The sequence below is a fragment of the Agelaius tricolor genome, unplaced genomic scaffold (assembly GCF_023055355.1).
Source record: "Agelaius tricolor isolate 1412-34295 unplaced genomic scaffold, bAgeTri1.0.p SCAF_17, whole genome shotgun sequence".
Taxonomy (NCBI): Eukaryota; Metazoa; Chordata; class Aves; order Passeriformes; family Icteridae; genus Agelaius; species Agelaius tricolor.
The window spans coordinates 5,194,625-5,212,997 of record NW_027269277.1 but is presented as its reverse complement, the minus strand read 5'-3'; the positions used below and the strand labels follow the sequence as shown (position 1 = coordinate 5,212,997).

At 48.5% G+C, this 18,373-nt stretch overlaps 1 protein-coding gene across 1 annotated transcript; it reads right to left on the bottom strand.

Moving 5' to 3' along the window:
- Positions 1-7,031: 7,031 nt before the first annotated feature.
- ITM2A (integral membrane protein 2A) lies at positions 7,032-16,719 on the bottom strand. Its single transcript, XM_071442209.1, has 6 exons — positions 16,561-16,719; positions 12,893-13,024; positions 12,493-12,681; positions 11,374-11,484; positions 10,149-10,299; positions 7,032-8,110 (listed from the first exon to the last, which is right to left on the bottom strand). Exons 1-6 carry the CDS (start codon positions 16,642-16,644, stop codon positions 8,022-8,024), a joined length of 756 nt encoding a protein of 251 aa, XP_071298310.1. The 5' UTR covers positions 16,645-16,719; the 3' UTR covers positions 7,032-8,021.
- Positions 16,720-18,373: the final 1,654 nt, after the last annotated feature.

The following is an 18,373-nucleotide window of genomic DNA, read 5'->3' as shown; positions in this document are numbered from 1 at the left end:
CACTGGGGAGGAAAGTCAAGGGTCAGGTTTCCCAGGATAATGGGAATTCCTGCAACTGCAGGAATCCAGCCCATCCCTGTCCCTTCTGGCCACCATGGGAGGGGACCAGGGTGGCCCTGTCCAACCCCCCCAGAGTCACTTTTAGCCCCTGAGGGGAAAAGGTTGTTACATAAAGTGGTGTCAGAAGTTCAGAAATCGTTCAGAGACAGAAACCTCAAGCAGCTGAAGTTTTCCACCCAGAAAATCCTGTGGGTGCAGCAGCACCTTCCCCCCTGCCCCTTATTCAAATGAGTGTTAATGATCTCTTTTTACAGGAAGCGCAATGGTCGGGGTTGGAGACACGAGGTGAACTCGGGGGACACCTCCTGCCCTCCCCCAGGGCCCCTCTGCTCCAGGTGGCCTCTGCTGGGGCCACACTGAGGTCTCACAGCCCCTGGGGATGCTGCCACCAACAACTGCAGCATCGAGGTGTTCCTGAGGTTAGCAGGAGATGGATTTTCATGCCGTGGGTATTTTTGCCATGCTCTGTATTTTTAGTGTCTCAGGATCCACCAGCTGGACTCAATGATCCTTAGGAGTCCCTTCCAACTCAGAATATTCTAAAATAATCTGAATAATCTGGTCTGCAGCACTGGAATGGGAATCTGAATGAGAGTGTAACTGAGAACAAAAATGCCCAAACCCCCAAATATCCCCTTTATTCTGCAGGAAGAGTTTCCTCTGGTTGTTATCACTGTGCAGCAGAGCCCTGAGCTCTCTGCCCATGCCCTCACCAGGCTGGCTCTGGGCTGAAGTGCCAGGTGGCTCCTGGGCACAGAATCAGCTTTAATTCCTGCTGGGCCAAAGGAAAGCCATGGTGGCAAGAGTGCAGCCTCAGGGGTGCTTTGAGGGATGCCTGGGGAGCTTGAGCTGTTGAGAATGAGCAGTGAGGGTTTTGGGAGCCTTCCTCACACCTGGCACAAGGTGGCTGAGGGTGCAGGGTCAGGAGAAGCAGAGTTCTGGGTGAGCTCCAACCCTGCCCCGTTTCCGTCTCCTACCCCGGGCTCCCTGCCCAGCAGCAGCTGCAAAACCTCTCATCAAAACCTCTCATCCCCCCGGGCACCGTGAGAGGAGACCCAGAGGCTGCCTTGGGCTTTTTCTGTGCATGCTGAAACTCAGAGCTGCCCTTGCAGCATGTGGCAGCTGGCACAGCCCCCCTTCCCTTCCCTTCCCTTCCCTTCCCTTCCCTTCCCTTCCCTTCCCTTCCCTTCCCTTCCCTTCCCTTCCCTTCCCTTCCCTTCCCTTCCCTTCCCTTCCCTTCCCTTCCCTTCCCTTCCCTTCCCTTCCCTTCCCTTCCCTTCCCTTCCCTTCCCTTCCCTGATGGGATCAGAGCCCCCTCCCCTCCCTGGCCACCAGCCTGAACCCCCAACAGCCCCTGAGTTCTGGTGCTGATGAATTCCCTGGTTTAGCTCCATGTCATTGCTGCTTTGAGCCATCCCATGGTGGCACCTTTGGGTGTCCCTCCCTCCTGCCCTCTCCTCCTCCTCTTCTGCAGGATTTGTGCCCCAGCCCCGGGGCTGGTGACATCTCACAGAGCTCAGAGCCCCCAGACACCTCCTGCCCTGTGTCCTCCAACATTTCCAGCGCCCTCCTCATCCTCTGCGACCACCATGAGCCATCCATGGAACCCCAGAGATCTCCTTTTGCCATGGAAAGGGCTGATTTACAGCTTCTCCTACCAAAGCAGAATTTTTGTCCTCTCTCTCACATCTTTTCCTTTACCAGCACTGTTTTATTTGCTGCTTTGTCACATGGTTGCTCAACATCCTGAGCAGAGTCCCCGTTTCTCTGTAACTCGTTAGATTTTCCTGCTGGGGTTAGGCAGCTTTGACACAATTTACTGCACTTTTTACTTCCTTTTTCACTTTGCTGTTAAAAAGGAGCCTCAGCCCCAGCTCATGCACACACAGAGCACACACAGAGCACCCTGGCACTGCTGGACTCTGTTCCTCAGACCCCAATAATTAAAAACAACCTTCAGAGAGTGACCCAAATATGAGCCCACACCATCCAACACAAAAATAAAAAGCTAAAATCTTGTCAGAGATGTTTTGATAAACATCATGACCAAAAATAATCTGAATCCATCGGGGCAGTGCCTGGTTCATGCTGCCAGTAAAGTCAGGGCAGAGGAGCTGCACCCTTTGGGGTGATAAACTCTGAGAATTTGATCGACACCATCTACAGCTGTGGCCAAATATCTGATTTAGAAAAAAGATTTGGTTGTGTGAAACCATGAGAATAAAATAATAGAGAAAAAATGTGGTAATGTCATTGCCTCAGAGGGCAGCTCACTTTTTGGTTTTCCCTCAATCAAGGAGAAAAACAGGGCCTGAGAAATGCCCCAGCAGGCAGCAGTGCAGGGCAGGCTGTGCTCAGCCACCTCCACCAGCACAGCCTCACCATGGCAAACGCTTGGAGATGGGGGGAAAGGAGGAGCCGTGGCTTTGGAGCATCCTCCAGGGATGCAGCAGAGCCCTGTGCCCCTGAGCAGCAGGGGAACTGGGGGAACAGGAGGGAAGGCAGCTCACAGACGGATCTGATAAGCACAGAGCCCTTCCTGTGCCCCCAGCTGCTCACGGGCAGCAGCAGCAGCAGCAGCAGCCCTGCTCTGCTCACCACGGAAGTGTCGGCCCCGGGTGTCTGTGAAAGTCTGATCCTCCCACCTGTTTGGGGTTTTTTTGTTCATGAGATGAGGAGGCAAAGCTGTAACTGCTTCCAGCTTCAGGCTGGGTCACAACACACACTGGTAAGGGAAGTGTGGTCTGAAGTGGAGCTTCTACATCGCTCTTATTTTCTAAAAAAATTAAGGATTAATTAGTGCAAAGGGCTGAGAACATGAGATGACAGAAGCTACAACCACCAAGGGCAGAGAATCCAAAGGAGTGAATTATTTATCATCAAGTGAGCACTGAGATCATCACCATCATCACCCCCCAGAACCAAACAGCCTCCACAGCCCTTCCCTCCCAAGGGATTTTGGGGCATCAGGTGGAAGGTGTGGGTTTGTCCATAGAACCATGGAATGGCTTGGGTGGGAAGGGACCTTTGAGGTGATCTCATTCCACCCCTTGCATGTGCAAGTGCAGCTTCCACTATCCCAGGCTGCTCCAAGCCCCATCCAACCTGGCCTTGGACACTTCCAGGGATCCAGGGGCAGCCACAGCTTCTCTGGGTACCTGTGCCAGGGCCTCACCACCCTCACAGGGAAGAATTTCTTCCCAATATCCCATCTAAACCTCCTCCATCCATGGATCCATTCCTGATGAATCCCACATGTTGACACTCTCATTCCAGAATAAAAGCACTGGGTTCCACACCAGCAAGGGATTAGGTTTGTGGGAAGGAAGTTCCTTGTTCCAGAATCAGGTGTCCACCCATGGATTTAGCCCACAACAGCTCCAAACATCAACAGCTCAGGAGAGCCCAAACATTTCTGCAAGACACAAACCACCATCCACAGTGAGAATGAATCTGCAGACAGGAAAATCACTCTCACATCTGTTAAGGTGGAATTCAGGGCTGTCACAGCACAAAAAGAGAGAAAATACATTCAAGTAAACAGAATAGTTAAACTATAAGAAATAATTTCCTTGGGAGGTGCAGTGGGAGGTGGAGAGCCTCTAATTACTCTCAAGACAGGAAATACACCCATCCTATTGCCTAGGTAATATCACAAATATATACTCATAATGAAGAAATAATGTTAATGCAATAATGTTACTGTAATTATCCATATTGTAATTATTTTGGTGGCAGCCTGGAAGCTTCAATCAGTGCTGGCATTTGGGCTCTGTGCCACAGCTGGCAGCAGAGCCATCCCCCACCCGGCCTGGAATTAGGACAGGCAAAGCAGCTTTAATCCTTCCAAGCCTGACCTCGAGCTCAGCCCTGCCAGGGGGGTGATTCAGCCACAAACTGGGGGTTTTGGGGGCTGCACCCCCTTTATCTGGTCCTTCACAGCTCTGCTGTGACCCCACCTGCAGTGCTGTGTCCAGTGCTGTGTCCCCAACATCAGAAGGACACGGAGCTGCTGGAATGAGCCCAGAGGAGGCCAAGCTGTTTAGGGGCTGCTCCTCCCCTGTGCAGACAGGCTGGGAGAAATGAGGCTGTTCTGCCTGGAGAAGGTTCTGGAAGAAGAGACCTTCCAGCATCTGAAGGGACTGCAAGGAGGCTGGAGAGGGAATGTTCATCAGGAAGTACAGTGACAGGACAAGGGGGAGTGGGTTCACACTGAAAGATGGGGAATTTGGATATACAGAAGAAATTCTCCCCTGGCACAGGGTGCCCAGAGCAGCTGTGGCTGCTCCTGGATCCCTGGAAGTGTCCAAGGCCAGGCTGGATGGGGCTTGGAGCACCCTGGGCTAGTGGAAGGTGTCCCTGGCCATGGCAGGGGATGGAATGGGATGAGTTTTAAGGTCCCTTCCAGCCCAGACATCCTGGGATTGCGGGACACGGGTTCTCTTCAGATCCAGGGTGCTCAGTGCTCAGATTTCAGCTCACCCCAGACTCTGCTGAGCACAGCTGGATTTTGGGGAGGTTTCCAAGTCCACAGCAGCCAGCCCAGTCTTGCAGGAGTCCCAGCAGGCTGTGTCCCCCCGCCCTGCACAGGCTGCTGGGGTGGGAGGTGACAGTTTCTCACAGCTGCTCTGCAGCAGGCCAAGCACAGAGCTGAGCTTATCATCAGAAAAGCTTGGTTTAGACAAGCAGTTTATCAAGTCTGAGGCGCTAAAGCTCCTTTTCATACCAGCCTGAGGCCTCAGGGTGTCTTTCAAAGGTCTCCACACTATCCCTATTTTTTTTCCCTCCACATCTTCATCTCAAGATATTTATACATGCAAAGAAGTTCAATTTTTATAGATTTTTATGTACAGTGAGCCTGGAGGAGAATGAAGTTCTAATTTAGACCATTACATACTCTAATGGAAGAGTGTGTCACCACAGCCACCCACACCTCAGCAGTCACAGAGCAGCAGGTTCTGCAAAGGGCAGCAGCATCTCCTCTGAGAACCAAAATCAACCGTGTTCTTAATAATTGTTTCTCACGTTTTTCTGATTAAAAAACCCCTAAATAAATTCACATGTAATGCTGGAAGAGGAAATATTCAAAGTGCCAGCTTCATGTTGAAAAAGGTATTTAAAATTTACATCGAATTTTGAATTTATTTAGTCAGAAAATGAACCTGCCAGCTCCCCCAAGGAAGCTGCCCAAAGTCCCTGCAGAGATCTTGCTGATTGTCCCGTGCCCACAGGATGCTTTTGCAGTAAACACAGATGTAAATGAAGTTCTTACAGTAATTGAGTTTGTGTTTGCATCCCAGCAGCGTCACCCCCTCAGTCCCCACACCCATGTCTGCAGAACAGCTCTGCTCAGATATTAACAGGGTTTTACACAGGTTAGTTCTGGTATAAAAATGTTCCTTACTATAGATAAAAATGAAGCAAAGACACTGAGCACCAGCTCGATGAAGCTTTGATCACACCAGTTTTAGGGTTTTTTATGAAATAGCTGAAAACCTGTGTGTTGGGTGAATACACTGAGTTTTTACCAGTTACACACAGTTTATACCCAAGTGTTTGGTGCCTGTGCCATCTACTGGTGCAAAGGACTCCAACTCGTGCTCCTTCCTTCTTCTACAGCCCAGCTGAACACAGGAGCTGCTCAAAGCCAAACACAGCATTAGAAGATCCCAGGAAAACCCTCAAATTCCAGTATTTTGGCTTGGATACCCAGCCCCAGCCTAGAACACTTAGGGATAGATCACAAGGCCAGCTGAGCACACGTGGGACCAAACCCAGCTCACCTCAGAGCAGGTGAGAACAATCTGTTCCTCCTGTCCCTGGCTCCCTGCCTGGAACATCCAATAACATCTTAAAGAACTGCCTTCACTTTGTTCCAAAGGTACAGAAAGTGTTCCAGCCCATGTGGAAGCAGCTCCAGCATTCCTGCCTGGAGGTTCATCCACTGCATGGACACTGTGAGCTGGAGAAAGAACAATCCCTGGGATTTATTTCCCATAAAATCAGACCTCAGTGCTACAAGCAGGTGCTTCTCACTCTCTACAGTCACCACACCCCTCCGAGTCCTTTCACTCAAGGCTTTAAAAGAACCCATCCTGGTTATCCCCCCAGCCAATCCAGAGGATCAGGAAATCACCCTTTGTCCAAGGATACAAAGTCTGGAGGAAAAGCTTCCCAGGGCAGCTGCTTGTCCCAGTAACACCTGTGAGTGAAGGGAACCTGGCTCACAGTGACAGGAATCTGAGCTTTCTACAGCGTTTTATTTCACTACATTCTTCAGTTCACTGAAATACTCTCCTACACACCCTATTTTAGAGCCAAAGCTCTGGTTTTGGGACACATCCTTGGGGGAAGAGCTGTGTTAGTTTCTGTGCTAAAATTCCTGTGTTCTCCTTTCTCCTGCAAGCAATGACAAAGCAGCAACTCCTACAGACACCTCTCCCTCCCCTGTTCTCTGTGCAGAAATCCTGTTTTCCTTCCAGCTGCACAATCCCAGGCACTTTCCAGGAAAGGCACAAGGGGTTCAGGAACACTTTAGCTCTGAGCCCCAGCACTTCCAGGGCAGGACTCTCCTGTCTGAGCTTCCAGCAAAGCTCAGGGTCAGAGCTCAGGGTTCATTAACCTCTGTACAGCCCCTCATTAACACCCAGGAACACTTGGGACAGGCAAACCTTCAATCACAGCCTCATCACCAGCAATATTCAAATGAATTGTAAATACACCCTGTCCTTGCAGTGAACACCCCCAGAGCTGCCCCTGGGGATCCTGTTTGGAGAGAGCTGTCTGTTCTTCCCTCTGTTCCTCGAGCTTGGCTGGCACCACAAAGCATTTCCACAGCAGCAGAAGAGGAAATTCAGCTTCACAAGCTCAAAAAGAAGTAAGAGGGATAAGAGAAGATCAATGCACACTACCCCAAGCCCACAGCATCACGCCCTCACCTCTGAGCACCAAACACAACACAAACACCAAAGTTTTAGAGAAACATTTATTATAGGGTTGCAGAATTTATGCCAATATAAAGTCCCTTAATAAAACTCTCAAGTTTATCAACTGCAGGACACTAACTCTTCATTCTTTTTAGACTGCAGCTTTCCAAAAAAAAGGGAACAATGCTCTGACTGCAGCAGTAATGCTACTTGCTCATAAAAAGTTGATCTAAAAAGTTTTATATAAGCCCAAGTAGTTTAAGTTTACAACTACAGTCACGTTCACAAGTGAGCTATACCAGAACAGACCCTGGATAGGAAGTTACAGGATAAACCAAGTCATAACCAAAAATACTGACAAGCTTTAAGAGCAACTCTATCAGAATCTAACAACTAAATGCCACAAAACCAAACTAAGGGAGAAGAACTCAACATAAGCTCAGGGAAGGTTCCAAATATACATACGAATTCAATACAGTAATTGCACAAAAAGAAACAGGGTAGTGTTAAAGGTTTCTGATCACTGAGCTTGGATTTTACATGCTGCACACATGGTCGTTAAAATAAACCTTTAATGAGCCAGATCAGGAAGGTTTTTGAGCCAGGATACGGAGTGCAGAGCTAATCTACAGAACTACACAAGATGTGCAAACCACAGATTATTAATATTAATCATTCTGTGAAAGTTAAGGTGAACATAACTGGTTCCAGCCAAGGAACTGGTTAACATTTTTTTATATATATATATTTTTCTGCCATTCCCAGATTACACTAAATCAAACACATTCAACAGATAAACTGATATTAGCCTTCTAAAAAAACCTTACTCAAATTTAAGTTTTACATGAGACAACTAAAAAGTTATACCAAGGATCAACAAAAGCTGAAATGGTGACTCTGTCTTCTGAAATACAAGCAATACACAAAAATGCATAAGGCTTTTGATTATCACTGCACGGTTTAACTGCAGAAGTCGATGTCTAATGCTGACTTCTCCAAGAAGGTGTGACCTGGTCACCTCCCCTCTGTCACCTTTCACTGCTGACAGATCTTTGTCTCAACCACGAAGGAGTTTTCAAAGTGTCTGATTGAGTGACAGTTCTCCGCTGCCCGTTTCTGCACACCTGGGGACGAGAGAGGACAAGAGGCTGAGTAAGTGAAGGATCCCCAGCCCAGAGCAAGCACTGCCAGCCCCCCATCATTGCAAGACACAACAACCATTCAGTGCACTGAGTTTCTCCAGCCAGGAATTCCACCAGAGCCTCCTATGGGGCTGTTTTCCATCCCAAATCCCTCACCCAGCGTGCATTTGCACAGGGTGTGCTTTGCAGAGCACTTCACCTTGGGAGGATTTACCTCACTCTGGTTCTTCCTAACACCATTAAAGTGATTTTCTCTATTTTGGGACATGCCAGCACTGGGTCTGACCCAGGCAGTTTACCTGTATCAGCTGTGGCTCAGTAAGAGACAGGAACACAGCAATCCTACCATCAAAGAGCTGCTCTCCTCAATCACTTCCATTTGCAATAATTCAGAAGGATTTAGTTTGTTTAAAAAGCAGAGAATTGTTCAGATGAAGCAAGAGAAGCACCAGCTCTTAACCCAACCCTAGCAGGGCACTGCTTTGGTTTATAAACACCTAAAATCCAGGCTTGCCCCTCAGTTCCAAAGCATCAGGATGGAGGTGAAGTTTCCAGAGCCCACCTAACAGCATGACCTGGGTTTCTCCTACACCTCCAAGTTACAACTCCAGGGAATTGACATAGCACCTGAGGTCAGTTCCATCTAAGAGATGAACACACAAACTCCACAGGAGCTGAGAGCCAAGGCAACACTAGCTAAATGAGAATAAATGAGAAGACTTTTTCAGGGAAGTTCCAGGAGTTCACCCACTGCAGTCTCATTTCTGTGACATGGCTCGTACACTGTGTGCTACAAATGAGATGGGGAAGGCAAGGCAAGACTTGTCCCTGAACAATTTTCTCCTCAGCTGGATCAGATTTCCCACCCTCTCTCCTCCACGGGCAAACAAGCAGAGTTACAGCACAGCAGCTGTACCAGGAAACGTTTTCTATTTACCAGAATCCTTTTGTACAAGTTCTCTGCAGGAATCTTTTATTCTGCAGCAAAGATGTCAACAACATGTTAGAGCAGGATGATTTCAGGGAACATCATAAACACTCTTCACAGAGCTGTCTATAGACTCAGCAGCTGTCAATTTAGCCTTGTTCCCAAAATCATTCTCACAGCAGCACAGTCACACGCCTCTGCCTCCCATGAGGGCAGAGTGTTTAGTGTTCCTTCATGTGCCCTGCACAGAACCCCTCTGCTGCTCCCACAACAGGATGTTGTATGCAGCAAGCAGCAGATGCAGCTCCCAATGCTGCAACTGGGCTGAGGAAACTCTTGCCTAAGAGCTTGGCAGCCAAACCAGAGCACAGAGTCCTGACAAACCAAACATTTGCATTCTGAAAGGCTCAAACAGACAAAGGGTTAGCTCACTGTGTTTGGTGGGAGTACCAAGTAAGAAATGCCTTGAGCTACAGTGAAACAAAATTCATGATGTCAGATTTCTGCCCCCCAGGCCTTATCCCAGTAGTTAGAGCAGACACCTCAGCTTAGTCCCTGGCAGGGGGTGGCAGGAGCACGCAGGCAATAAAGAACCAGAGCTTAGCAGTTCCTCTGGAGTGTTCTTCCTCTTTCAGAGAGGAAGTCAGGGATGTCCGGAGCTCACTATTCAATTACTTTTTTTTTCAGAGCAAGTAAAGCAGAAGAAAATGTTTTTATTTGGTGCTCCTATAACCCAGTTTTAGATAGGACAAGGACAGAATAAGCTGCGCCTACAGAGACTCACATTATCTGATGGATTATGTGAATTTTAGGGTCAAACTAACTTATAACTTCAACCAAAAATTAGAACAGAAACAGACTTAAATTTGGTTTGGGCACGTAACCTGCAATTGTGTAACTGAAACTTTCTCAGCATGTTCAAGTGACAGTTCACATTCAGACAGGAAGGGAAGGGAAATACCCAGCAGGGCCAGGAATAGCCTCAGCTTCTGCTGAACACTGAGATTCCCCAGATTAAAAACTCCCCAGGTTAAAGTATTTATCCCTTCCCTAGCTAAAGCATAGCTTTGCTTTTTCCTGAGGGGAACTTACCCATGATTTGGTCTCTGCGCTGAAGCCTGAAGGTCTCTTTCCCCACGCAGAGCTGGTAGATGAAGATGCCCAGGTCAGACACGTTATCGATCTCCTCCGTCACCACCATCTCCTCACGCACCAGGTACGTCTGGGGCAGGTAAGAGCCAGTCTGGAAGAGACAAAGCCTGAAGGTACAGACTGCTGCTAACAAGGCACAAACCACTACACTTCACTCTCTGCTTTGGAAAGGATTCAAGCAGCAGAGTTTTAATACCAAGATACACTGAGCTCAACCAGGGAAGTTAAAAACTGGCAGAGGCCATTTCCAACAGCTGCACTTACATTCAAAAAAGCACAATTAACCTCATCTCTGCAAGCCTCATGTGAAGCAAATGTAAATAGAACCTGGTCAGGTTTATCTGTACACAAAGCTTGCAGCTAAAAGAGAAGCAAAATATTGTGAAAGACTCCAGGTTTGAGGCAACGTAATTGTAATGTAAAAAATGCAAGGCAACCTACAAAAGGCTTCACCAGATGCTCCCAGCACTACTGAAACAGTGTCCTGCCCCCCAGCTCCTAAAAACAGGGGCAGGGACATACACTTAAAACTTGTCTTCACAGAGCTATAAAAAAGAATGCAACAAGCAAAACTAGACCAGTGGCCTCTAGAACCAGGTGTAAGAGAGCCAATGATTTTTTTTCTTAAGTCCATTTGATGCATGATAGCCAAGTATTGCATTTAACTGGGAAGCAGCAGCCAGCTCTATCAACTTGACCCATAAATCATCTTGGAAAAACACCAGTTTTAGTCACTGAAGAGTCAAATGCTTGTGGTGATCTCATAACTGCAGTGCCAATAACTGGGGAACAAGTTCACATTGTTCTTTTCAGCAAAACCCTCACGGGGCGAGCAAGCTTGCCCAGAGTAACTCTCAGGTTTAGGCTTTCAATCATATTTGGAGCTTTATCAAATTCTTTTCTAACAGCTAAATTTAACCTTATCTGCTGGTTGCTTTCAGCTCTCATAAAGCCAGGTATTAATAAGAGCATTAGGCATGAATCTACTCAACATAATATACACTGACAGCTGGCCTTAACTTCAGTGCAGTGACTGAGCCGGGGGATTATGGACTTTGATGGAGGGAGGACTGTTCTAGCAAGGGCCTGGAGTTCAGGAGCAGCACCCAGCACTCTCAGCAAAGGCAGGCTGGCAGCAGAACCCAGCAGCAAAGCTCCCACATACCGCCAGCTTGGCAAAGAGATCCATCAGATTCCTTGGAGGCATGACTATGGAAGTGTTCAGCGGGATCACATAGCAGTTCCCCAGCTGCAGGTCGAGATACGCTGTCAAAAGCTGTTTTAAAAACAAGTTTTTAATTAGTCAGGGGCCTTTGATTAGGAGAACACAATTCCACCAGGAGCAAGGCAACCTAAAAAAGCTGGAGATCACTCACAGCTACTACAAAAGTGATGCATTCAGGAAGTGCCCACTGTAAGCACTGAACTGTAACCACTTTGGCAAACCAGCAATAGTTTAAAAAACTTTCCTAAAGAAGAGAAAGCTGAATATAAAAGCAGCTTCTGCCATAATTGTAAAGGAGTACAGCTTGTACTAACACAGAGGAAGTATTTGGGAGTATGATCTCATAACTGAAAAGGTCTAATTAAGCACAGTGCAAACAAAAGGTATCCAGCTGCTGATAAACAATGACTCCCTTTAAATAGTTCTTCAGGAAAAGTGTTAGCCCCTACAAAAATCTCATCAGCACTGCCACTGAGCACAAGAACTGCAGCAACTAGAATTATCTGTTCTTTCTATCTGCATTGCCAAGGCTGGATTTACAACCAACCTCCGAGAGCTTTTACAGCTGACTGGGGATAATGTTAACACTATCAACACAACTTTGATAGAAAAGTCAAATGAAAGCCACCCTCTCTTTGCCTTATGGAAACTCCACGCAACTACCACAGCACTGTCAGGTTCTAGGTTTGAGCTGCTTGAAGTGACTTTTCAATGCCCTTCTCCAAGGCTGACAGCTGTTTGCAGTTCTACATTTTCCTGTGACATTGTGCTGAGTCCTCAGTCCCTTAACTCACATTTATGATGTTCTCCATTTACATGGGATTCTTTATCCAACAGATATCCCATGGGCAACAACAGAGTTGCACAGCACTGAGATGCATTTTCTGGGAAACAACTCAGAGCTCCTGCCCACAGTGACTGTACCACCCGTGCAGAGTTAATCCCTCTGTTCCAGAGTTCACAGGGTCACAGCTCTGCCGCGCTTAAACCCAAGGAGCAGCTTGTGCTGCCAGCGAGCTCTGCAGCCCGAGCCCATCCCGGAGCCGCCCCAGCACTGACCCTGTCGAAGTCGTGCACGATGGCGGCGGGGTCGCTGTCGGAGAACTTGGGCACGGGCACGTCGATGATGGCGATGTTGTCGTCCTCGCGGATGTCGGCCTCCTCGGCGATGGGCAGGAAGTACGGCTCCACCGCGCGCTCCCGCGCCTCGTTCTCAAAGTAGCACATCTCCCCACGGTACACCTTGTGCTGGGACACCAGCAAGGGCAGGTGAGGCACAGCAGCTTAGACACTGCGCTCCCGTCTGCTGAGACTGAGCGCGGGTCTGTCACACACAAAGGACACACACTCGGTGCGTCCTTGTCATCTTTATTTCCCCCTCATCTCTCCAGTCTAGTGATAATCCATTTATACTTTTTCAAACCAATGCTGTTTAAATAAAAAAGAACTCTCAGATTACCTTTGGCATGAAGTACTTGTAGATGCAGGCTCCACCCACAACAACCCCTGCCAAGATGAAGGCCAGGCCCAGCAGAGTCAAGAGACATCTTCCAGATGAGTTTTCACCCCTGTGTGTGGCAACTTCTGGGTCCTTTAAATAAAGAAGGGGAGAACTGAGAAAGGGCAGCTGCTCTGAATTTAAAGAAAGTTGTTATCAACTGTTTCACTTTGATCCACTGTCTCCTATTTCTTCTAGGTGTGGGAATTACAGGTCAGCATCATAAAATAAAACACTCACATGAAATGTTACTGCATCAGATTAAGATAAGTTTTCAAACAGCACCAAGAGGATTTTCTGAGTTAGAGGATGTTTTCTAGACAAACCTTTGTCAAGAAACTATTTGAGATACACAAAACTTAAATAACTGTAACAGAAGATCCTGTGCTGCAGCCACACTGTAGTACAAAAAGCAGGATTTGTACATCAAGGTCATTAAAAGCACACAGTGTCTTCAGGCCTCTTCCCAAAAGCCTCTTCCCCTCCTCCTCTCACTGTCACGTGCATTAACATCACTTTTCCTCCCAAAGCTGGATTAGCAGAAGAAGCCAAGATGCAACTTTGTCTCTTGGCTGGGGAACAGACAACTGACACGAGTCACCAGGTTTTGGAACTTTTAATATGCACAAGCAAAGTCCATTATGAAAGAAAACGACTCGTCAGCTTAAACACAGCTTCCAGTTATGGCAAATAAAAACAAGTCTCCGTGGCACATCCTACCTTGCAGCCTCAAAATAACTTTTCTCTTACCCAAATCTCAGGAAGTTTTGTTTCTAACAGCCTGAAACTTCTCTCTTTAGCTCAGCAGCTTGTTCTCCCCCACCCAATGATCTCTCAAACAAAGATGACTGCACCCAAAGGAAACTACTCTGCCGGTGGTGGTGAGTTGTGCAATCCTCACTGCAAAGGCAGAGGTGGTGTCTGTAAGGAAAATTTAACCTTCCAGAGCTCCTGCAGCACCTTCCCAGACTTCCAGCTGCAAGCCAAGTGAAGAGAACAGCAAAAGTGCTGTCAAATAGCAATCAGAAGAGACATTCCCTCCTGGAATCACACACTGGGCTTGAGCCTTTAAAAGGAAAAAACAAAACACAAAAACAACCACCAAACCCAAAATGTTTAGATAACTCCTATATTTGGTCAAGAATGTCCCTTTAGTGATTCCTGACTCCAGGATTTAATAGCTTGCTTTTAAGATCTGTTCTTTGTCCCAGTCAGGAAGGAAGAAAATTGGATTTCACAGTAAAAGATCTTTTCCTTTGAGGTGTTCCCAGAATCAGTGGCTGGGCTGAGCACAGCAGCTTCCATGGCCTTTCTTTATTTGGGTCCTGCAGAACACAACACATTTAGTGACCTGTGTTCCCAACAAGCGCCAGCATTATCACCAGGGCTGCAATATTCCCAAGCTCAGCAAGATGCAGCAGCATAAAAGTCAAAGCCATCAGTTATGCAAGCGCTGAAACAAACCCCAAGCTGTTTTGTGAAAGTCAATACTCCCACATTCCGCTCGCGCATCCTCCAAACACAAAAATGTTGGTTCAGCAGGACACAAGCTGCTACAATTGGCATGTGAAGCATTTGTTAAAAAAGAAACCAACTACAAAAACCAAAGACAAACCCTGGTTTCAAGTCAGAATGATGCCACATTTCTGTGGCACTGTGTGAAAATCCCTTTTCAGGGTTAAGCAGCTGTAAGATGGAGATTAATTCTGTTCTCTCCACGTTCTCCCACCCTCATCTCCACCTTGGAGCACCTTACTCATCCAGCCTGTCCCTACTTGAACACACCAGTCTGCACCAGTTTTGGCACTGCAGCCATCCCAGCGCAGGGGTGATGTCGACATCTAATTAGCTACACTTGCACTACACCTATTTCAAACAAAGCAAAGGCACTTGAGCATATTAAGCAGCAATGTGGGCAGCTGAACCTGAGAGGGAAGAGTTGTCAGAGCTGTTAAGAGAACACAATAGCAAGATTTTGCTCGAGCAGGTTACAAAACCTCTGCACAAAAGTAACAGGTAAAAGTCGTCAAAACCTACAAAGAAAATGCAGCTCTAAGCTGAAACAAGCAAAGCAAACGAGGGATAAGAGACAAGAAAAAAAATAACTTGTTTTAACCCTGCTGACAGCCCCGAAGAACATGCAGGGAGAACATCCTGCAAGCTCAAGGGTTTTCTGCAGATACTCCAGGGGACTTTTATTGCGCTGTTTCAGCCAACATTAACCTTTAAGCTTGTTTGCTCTGCACAAATATTCCAGCTAAAGAAGACATTAACAACCACTCCAACAAGTTTGTCTTGGAGTAAAATGATGAACTTGAAGCTTATATGCAACTCCAAGCCCTGGAGTCAGAGTGAAGAGTTGTTGAAATCCCACGTATCTGTGTGCACACACACAGAATATTCCAAATTGAGAGGAGCAGCTCTCATGAGAGCAGAAAAAAGGGGTATGTTTATTAGAACTATTCCAGTCAGAACTTTCACAGTACAGGGCTAGTAAATATATGCATAACCAGTTGCCTCAGGAATAGCTGAGGAGTTTGTCCTCAAGAAACTGGCCAGGCTAATGACATCTTCAAATTTTAAATCCTTTATCTACCTTGTTTTCCCACTTTCTCTCCTTTTGATCCTGTAATTGAATGCTACTGTATTAAATGTGCACGCATCAAACTGACAGCTCAGAAAAGTGCACTAAGCAAGAAAATCACTTTGCATCCCTTCCCTTCCAAAGGAAGGCTATTTCAGGTGAGGCTGTGTAGGCTGGTAGGGAAGCTGCCTTCCTGATTACAGCTTAGAAGGGAAGAAAAAAAAATTAGAACTACAGTCCAACTCCACAAGGTTTGTTGTTTCTAAAATTTTCTTGCTCTCCTACTGCAAATAAACTCAGCCCATGCCATTTTCCCCGTCTACAGCCACTGATGTATTTACCTACAGGCTGAGCTTCTCCATTTGCCTAAAACGCAGGACACCTTCAAAACAAATTTCCCACAAATTGGGAAAGTTCCACTCGAGCCAGCGACGCGCAGCTCGCTGGGAAGGAAAAGGCAACCACAGGGTGCTCGCCTGGGTTTCTATTTAAAACCCTTTATGGCAGGTTTCTTAATTTAAGCGCGACACCGACGCCTCACCGCAGCTGCCGGGAGGCTCCGAGCGCCGCCGGGAGCCGAGGACGAGCCTGAGCCCGCTTTGTTTGCCTGGGAGGCGCCGGCCGAGCGAGCGCTGCCCGCGCCGGGGGGGGCTCTCCCTGCGCTTCCCCGGCCGGCCCAGGGCCGAGCTGGGAGCTTTAAAGCGCCGTCAGGAAACGCGGCGCTGGCACGGGCCCAGCTCGACATAAACACCCGGTGCCGGCGCTGGCCCGGGGGTGTCACGGGACATCGCACCGCGACAGGGCTGCGGAGCGGGACAGCACCGCGGCACCAGGGCCCCGCGGCCGCTCAAGGCTGAGGGGAGTCGGTCCCTCAGCCCCGGGCAGAGCGCGCCGGGGCGGCCGCCACACGAGCGAAAGCCCCGCGGCCGCCGCCGCCTCCCCCGGCCGCGAGAAAATGGCGGCGGCTCCGTCTGCTCGCGCCCCCCCTCACACCGCCCCGCTCCTCCCGCCGCCGCCGCCGGCCGGGACACCCCTGTGCCCGCACCTTGTCGGCCACAAGCGCCTCGGCCGCCTCCTTTTTGGGCTCATCCTTGAGGGCGAAGGGCGAGTTGAAGGCGATCTTCACCATGGCGCCAGCGCTGCTGCCGCGTCCCGGAGCGGCAGCGGGGACAGCGCGGACGGCGGGGCGGGGTCTGCGCTGGCCACGCCCCCAGCCCCGCCCGCGGGCACCGCCTGGAGCGCCCCCTGCCGGCCGCCCCCTCACACGGCTCCGTTCCCCCGCAGCTCCCCTCAGGCGCCGGGAGCGGGTCCCGACATGGAGAGTCGGGATTAGGGAGGCTGGGAATGGCGCCCGAGACCATCGAGTCCAGGCTGCCACCTATCCCCACCTTTTCTCCAGCCCAGAGCACTGTGACCCACTTCCAGTCCTTCCTTGGGCCCCCCCCAGGGATGAGGAATCCACCACCCCCCTGGGCAGCCCCTTCCAAGGCCTGACCGTCCTTTCCACGGAGAAATTCCTTCTGCCCTCCAACCTGAACCTCCCCTGGCCCAGCCTGAGGCTGTTTCCTTTCCTGTCCCTGTTCCCTGGGAGCAGAGCCCGATCCCCCCCGAGCTGTCCCCTCCGGTCAGGAGCTGTGCAGAGCCACAAGGTCCCCCCTGAGCCTCCTTTTCTCCAGGCTCAGCCCCTTCCCAGCTCCCTCAGCCCCTCCTGGGGCTCCCTGGGCTCCTGTCCCAGTGCTCTGCCCCTGCTATGGAAAGAATTTCTTCCTCATGTTGAGGTGGAACTTGTGGTTTAGTTGATGGCTGTTGCTCCTTGTCCTGTCACTGGCACCGCTGAGCAGAGCCTGGCAGCATCCCCTGGCACCCCTCGGAGATATTGGTATGGATTGATGAGATCCCTCACAGTCTTCTCCCTTCTCCAGACTAACCAAGCCCAGCTCCCACGGCCTCTCCTCATCAGAGAGATGCTTCAGACCCCTCATCATCTTTGTGGCCTCTGCTGGACCCTCTCCAGCAGCTCCTTGTCCTTTTTGTCCTCAAGAAACCTAGACCTGGGCACAGCCCTCCAGAAGTGCCTCAGAAGGGAGAATAAAACACTTCATGCATTAGACTGTCTGAAACAATCTGCTCCTTCATATGGATGGAAATCTGTGTCCGTCTCTCTAGAATTTGACTTTACAGCTCTACAAAGAAATCTGGTTTGAATCTGGTGCCCACACCATGGAACCCTCCCTCACAGACAGCTGTAATTAAACAGAGCTGAACACTTATGCAAATATTGCAATAAGCAATTCTTCTAAGTGTAAACAACATGCAGTGTGTATTCCAGCATTCAAAGTGTGTTCCTGTTATTCCACAGATGGAATACACTGTGTTTCCTTTCAAGATCATAGGTTTGATATTGCTGCCTTTCATCTCCGTAAGAGTTTTGATTTTGACTTCTGTTGGGGAAGAACAAACTGTTTTATGTCTATTTAGCCTGACTTGATCTAGTAACAGAAAACACTTTAACCTCATTTTACCAAGAAACTAGTGAAAAATCAATTTTCATATTTCCTAGCTTAGTGTGTTGGGAATAAGTCAAGCTCTACGCTCAAAGTCCCTGGAACACAGATTTAGGACAGATTAAGAAGTTTTCTGTATGGCCAATGCAATACCTGTGCTCTCCAAACTGGTGGTTGATAAATGCTGTGAATAATTTTTGGTATCTTAATCTAATGTAATTACTTCATGCCTAAACAAATTGACTTTGTCTTCCAATTACCCAACACCTTTACTTGAAAAAGGAGGCAGAAATAAAACTAGAATAGAACAGAAATAAACCCCTGTTTTTTATCAAGGCTGGTGTCTGTACATCC

Excerpts from the sequence above, each read along its gene's own strand:
- ITM2A (XM_071442209.1), bottom strand. The coding sequence starts at position 16,644 with ATGGTGAAGATCGCCTTCAACTCGCCCTTCGCCCTCAAGGATGAGCCC. Across the intron at positions 12,682-12,892 it reads ACAAGTACTTCATGCCAAAG|CACAAGGTGTACCGTGGGGA; the intron begins GTAATCTGAGAG and ends CTGGTGTCCCAG. Across the intron at positions 10,300-11,373 it reads ATCTCTTTGCCAAGCTGGCG|ACTGGCTCTTACCTGCCCCA; the intron begins GTATGTGGGAGC and ends TGTCTCTTCCAG.